This window comes from Gracilinanus agilis, chromosome 3 (genome assembly GCF_016433145.1).
Source record: "Gracilinanus agilis isolate LMUSP501 chromosome 3, AgileGrace, whole genome shotgun sequence".
Classification (NCBI taxonomy): domain Eukaryota; kingdom Metazoa; phylum Chordata; class Mammalia; order Didelphimorphia; family Didelphidae; genus Gracilinanus; species Gracilinanus agilis.
In genome coordinates, this window is record NC_058132.1 from 523,832,813 (window position 1) to 523,838,812 (window position 6,000).

At 36.7% G+C, this 6,000-nt stretch overlaps 1 protein-coding gene across 3 annotated transcripts in view; it reads left to right on the plus strand.

Moving 5' to 3' along the window:
* GGACT (gamma-glutamylamine cyclotransferase) overlaps nucleotides 1–5,547 on the plus strand; it is a 59,755-nt gene extending 54,208 nt beyond the window's left edge. For all 3 annotated transcript variants that reach the window (XM_044670545.1, XM_044670546.1, XM_044670544.1), the window contains one exon: nucleotides 4,999–5,547. In XM_044670545.1, coding sequence (XP_044526480.1) covers nucleotides 5,013–5,483 — 471 coding nt within the window. In that variant the 5' untranslated portion in view covers nucleotides 4,999–5,012 and the 3' untranslated portion in view covers nucleotides 5,484–5,547. The remainder of the gene's footprint in view (nucleotides 1–4,998) is intronic.
* Nucleotides 5,548–6,000: the final 453 nt, after the last annotated feature.

Genomic DNA, 6,000 nt, shown 5'->3' on the forward strand with positions numbered 1-6,000 from the left:
AGAGTTTGATTATTTTGTCAGACTTAAAATGATTTCTTAGGAAAAGGGATTTAACATTTATTGTTAAACTGTTATAGAAATGTTATTTCCTTCCAGTGAAGAAAATGACTACACTGATTTTTACAGGGTCAAATGACGATTCTCTACCTCAAATGTAAAGTTTTTTGAAGAGTTTAATTTACAATAAGCCATATTTGGCCATCTACTGTAAAGATCATTTCCATGACTAGGTAGGACCAGAGCTGGAGCTACTATTTAGGTTTTAAAATAATGACACCTCTCTCTCTCTCTCTCTCTCTCTCTCTCTCTCTCTCTCTCTCTCTCTCTCTGTTGTTCTCTCTCTGTCGTTCTCTCTGTTGTTCTCTCTCTGTCTCTCTCACTGACTCCCATTTAATGTTTAGAAATAGTCTACTGAAGCAAATTCAAAACCTCTCATTTAATGTGTCCAACTGGTGATGACATTTGAATACCTTAGAACGATGTTACTCACATATTCATGTTGACAAGATTGATGTCTGAGCTGGAAAAGCAGGATGTGCTGGCATTGTCACTGGGTCACTGTGCTGGTTACATTTACTATATAGCCACAGGACAAAAGAGAGACTTTGTTGTTAAAATGTTTTTTGATGACAAAAAAGCTAAATAACTCACAGACAGACATTTCTATGTACCGCTTTCTAATCGTCCACCCAACTATAAAACCCAGCCTTTCACTTTATTTAAACCACAGTCTCCACTAGGACAAAAAGCCACTTCTAATGCCATTACAAATGTGGCAGGACTTTCTGTTGGTCAGAGTGGCTGTATATATCGAATAAGGGCCTCAGTCATCCAGGCTGTGCTAGAAAGTCATGTGAATGGCCCCACATTATGGCTGCTCTACGGAAATTGCAATTTTACTTCATGAATGAATTCTGCAGTGTTCTGTGGCCATCCCTTGGGTCTTACCTCTGAGACCCCTGCTGGGGAGGGGACTTAACATCACTTATAGCTTCTCTACAATTGTTTACCACAGTGATGATAGTGTAGTGGTAAGATTTTAATAGATGTTTCTATACCAAAGACTTTTAATTTCCATGATTCATGGAATGAAGACATTTGAGAATAGCAGAAAAAATAAAAATATTTTTGATATAGGATAAAGTATGTATCTATCTATATTGCTATAATGATAAAATTTTCAGCTTTAAAAGATGAACTTATGTTCTAATATTTTTATTCAGCCTCAAAAAACAATTAGTTTGGTCTATGGAATGATCCACAGAATATTAAACATAAAATAATAATACTAGGATAATGATTTGTCCCAGGACTGAACTCCATCAAATGAGAAGAAAATTATAGCATCTATATACATTTCAGAGGCCTTTCACATATTTAATGTAATCATCAGGACTACCTAGTGTGAGAGGTTGGATAGGTTTTGTGTCCATTTAGCCTCCCCCAAAAAGAAAGAAAGAAATCGGAGGTTATGATATTGCCCCAAAGTCACATAGTTACCTAGCAGCAGAGCTAGGACTAGAATAGTTTCTTACTCTTGGTCCAGTGTACTTGATCAGACTTGCTACAGAAATAAGGAATCCCCTCTCCCCGGCCCCCAAATGTAAATCATTTAACAAGTATTTAGACTCATATATATAATACATATATATGCAACACATTGTCTTAGGTGCTAAGGTCGATAGAAGTCAAAGACACAATTCTTGTTCTTTGGGAATTTGCATTCCATTTGCAAGGAAGTAAGGCATGAGCAGAAAAATTCTAACATAAGGCAGCATATGATAGGTATCATAGAAATGGGGCAAAAATATAGGGAAGTACTGGGGATTTGGAGAAACTCAGGATTGGAGTTGGCATTTTTCTTTTATGGTCCTGAAGATCAAGGACATAGAATTCTACATTTGACTCTTAGGCGAGATCTAGTTGGTGTATCTTATTTGTATCTCATACTATTAGTGACATAGTCCATGATCACAAAGTCAAATTCAGACAGTGAATTGATCTGAAAACCTATTCTTTTCATGAAACCTCACTATAAAATACCTCTCTGGTATCTTGGTTTAAAAATACCATTAAAATAAATATATATAATCTGAGACCTTCCTTTGACACATACAGGTTGTGTGATTCTGGGCAAGTCGCTTCACTTCTTATCCCAGGCAGCTTCTGATCTGCATTATTAGTGGGATTTTTTTCATTGGAAATTCCTTACACCAATAAAATCATATACCCCTCACAAAATATTAATCTGAATAAAGAAATTTCACATAGTGGAAAGTTACATAAACCTTTGGGATTCAGTTTTATTAGTCACTCCTATCATCAACAACTCTCACAAACAAAAGAGTGTCCCTTCAAGTCAAAGGGACTTGACTTGTCTATTTCTTTCCCATTTGAATGTTACAACTGTAAGTAAAGTTCTGTCCCTGATAAATATGGAAACAGATTAGCAAGTATTTATGGGAAATTTTCCATATGGAAAACGGAAATAATTTATATATATGACTTGGCAACAGTTATTTATAAGGTTAGTGATAGAGACAGTTGAATAATGATCACAGAAAAGGAACTGAAACCAGATTATAGTTTAGCAAACAGACTAAAGTTTCTGTCTTCTCTCATCCTGTCTCTGAGTTGTTTAATTCCTACTCCTGGATCAACTTCTCCCAGAACATATAACTAGGTACAAGACTTTTCTTACAGTGCTCAACAAACATTGCTGAATGAAAGAAAACCAGAGACTATTAATGCTATAAAATAACAAGATCATGACTCCCCAGGTTCTCCCTGGCAGTCAGCCTGTCCCTGCATTTGTTCTCACCTGTTTGAACTGCATTAGGAATTGTGGAATGAAGGTGCAAAGGTAGTGAGAAGTAAAGAAAACATGGGGCTTTATCAGTCAGTGGAGCTACAAAATTCATGTTACTAGAACATGAAAACTGTCTATACTTTCAGTTCTACTTTGGTTTCAAGAATTACTTCATCTAGGAGGTTTGGTTCTGTTAATGAATACAAATGAATAGCAATAGTATATTCCAAAGTTCCTTTTGGGAAACATGAAAAACCATAATTACTATCAATGTAATATATGAGGATTTGCAAATTTTAAGAATGGAAGCACATTCAGAATTGCTATTTACCTTTGTTTCTACAACCACATTAATATACTTAGAATTTTACTGTAAGATAGAAAACCTCAACTTTAGCAAAATTTTGTTTTGTTTTGTTTTTTAAGTGACTTCCTTCAGGCCATAGAGCTCTCAAATTATAAACCTAAAACAGGTTCCCATAGAAACAAAGGTATAAAGATGGGTAGATTTCAAGGGCAGTCCACAGACACCCTTAAGCACATAAATATGCACACATACCAGTATTGTTTGTGACCTTTCTTTGGAAAAATGCATTCTTATTCCTAAATGGATATAAGGGCATCTTTATCCCAGTTTTTAGATTCATAGGAAATCCAATCACTACTACCAAGCTAGAAGGTACCTCAGCCACCACCAGTAAGTCCTTTGTCGTGTGGAAGGAACCAGTAGTTCCTGAGGTCATGTTTAAAGTAACTTCCAAAAGGGCGAGCTACCTGGGCTGCCCGGGGACAGTAGCGCCATTCTGTGCAGAATGTCAGCCTCCCACGAGACATCCATCATTTTGTATTTTTGCTAAAGAACTAAATTACTGTCGCAGCTTAAGCACTACTAAACACGTGTCAGTTACAACGTGCTTATCGAGAAATTGCCCTATGTTGGAGAAGGTGGTGCACACTCCATTCGCTCAGGCTTGGGAAAGCTCACACATATGCTGAGCTTTCAGAGTGTCCCTCCTAACTGCTGTGTTTTAAATTGTAGTATTTGTGAATGTGAAGCAATTTAAATGAGCAGAGAGGAGATGGTGCTGGTGCTCAGGGTAATGGTTGGACAAAACAGAAGCCAGACAGCTATCTATCTGCTACTTCCTAATAGGAGAGACCAAGTTAGGCATAGTTCCCTGGGCTGCTAAGATTTAAGAACTCATTTTCAGATGGAATAATACTAATCTAGGAAAAGAAAATACAGATGTAACACGAAGGGTTCTCTTCTAGAGACATTCCACCACTCTTCCTTTACTGTAGCCTCTCAACTTCTGCCCCTTGGAGTCATTAGTCTCTTTTAGAGCAAAGCCAGGCTTAAAATTACTAGTAAATACTTTGTACATGTTGTCTTACTCCCATCAAATATAAACTTCAGGTCAGGGACTTCCTTTTTTGTCTTTGAATCTCCATCATACTCTCTTGTACACAGAATACACTTAATGTCTATTGAATTCTTTAGGGAAAAAGTGAAAAGGCTCAAAACCTGAGGATCATGAAGAAAGAGAAGGAATTCATTGTTTTAGTACTTATAGAAGCAGCTATTAGGCTAATTCTTGTTACTCAGTTGCTATAGAAATAAATGGCAAGAGATATTGATGAAATGATTATAAACATACAAGATTTTGGTCTAGACCAGTATTTCCTAAACTTTTTTGTCTAGAAGGACCTGTTTGGGCTTGAAATATATTGATGAAATGCATAAATGCTGGACTAGGTTTCTGCCCACATGAAATATTTGTGTAGGAAATTCAGCCCACAAAAATAAAAGTTAAGAGAACTAGAACTGGTTTGAAGAGTGTATCTCTTCTAACTACTGATAGATATTCTAGAAGGTCATAGTATCTTCTCTCCCTCCTGCACCCTAGGACTATAGACTGTGTTGCCTCAATTCTGTAGCCATTTATTACTTACTTTATCACTGGCATGGTTAGGGAACTCAGCCTTTTATTCAAGCAAAATATTTTTTCCTTTTTGCTATCTTTTGGTTCTCTTTAAACAGTTAAAAAATGATCCGTTATCTTACCCCTCCCCTGTGTCTTCCAACTTTTGAAAGATTTTAAGTATCTCCTTATGGTCAAACTTTAACACCTCCCCCCTTTCTTTAACCCTCATATAGTATACTGACATACTTGTTTTCTGATTTTCAGCTTCTTTAATCAGCATGGAACGTGTCTTTCTGTATGGGACTCTTAAAAAAGGCCAACCCAACCACGGCTTAATAAGCAATTCTATCTCTGGGAGAGCAGAATTCGAAGGCCTGGGTCGCACAGCAGATCCATATCCTTTGGTGATTGGAAGCAAAAATAACATTCCCTTTTTGCTGAATGTCCCAGGAAAAGGACACCACGTTACTGGAGAGATCTATTCTGTTGATGACCAGATGCTGCAATTCCTTGATGATTTTGAAGGCTGCCCAGACACGTATCAACGCACTCCAGTGAGGATTGAAATATTAGAGTGGGAAGGTAAAAGCAGTGCACCTGAGGAGAGGCCAGCTGTTAACAGCATTATGGAATGCTTTGTGTACAGCACAACTAACTACCCGCCAGAGTGGATAAATCTCCCTTACCATGACAATTATGATTCCTTGGGGGAACACGGTCTTCGTTATAATCCACGGGAAAATAGATGAAAAATGGAAAGGAACACTCATGAGTAAGATGAATAAAACACATGTTGATTATAAGATGACCTCATCTTAATTTGCTGTTATCAGGTTCTTCTTCATTTTTTATAAGAAGCATAGTAATACTTTTAAGACAGATCAAAACTGACTTGTAAAGTCAGCATTATAGAAATCTACACTGGGCATAAGGCTTTAACACAGCTTAACTTAGAGATGATTTTGACACATTGACAGCATTGTACTGATCATGCTTTATTTGTATTCTTCCTGTCTGCTCCAATGGTGTTATCTTTTAAGGTTTTACAGAAGAAAGGTTCAATTGTAAAATTCAAATTCATTTAATGGTAGAGATGCTGACATTTTCTATGTTCAAAGTTCATTCTGTGCTATCATATAATTGTGTTACCTTGTTTTTAGATAGCTTTGGGAACGAATCTTTGAAATATGTTATTTTGACCCACTAGACTGTACCAGTACTGCTGAATTGACTCTGGCCTATTATACCTAGATGTTTTTAGAAAAG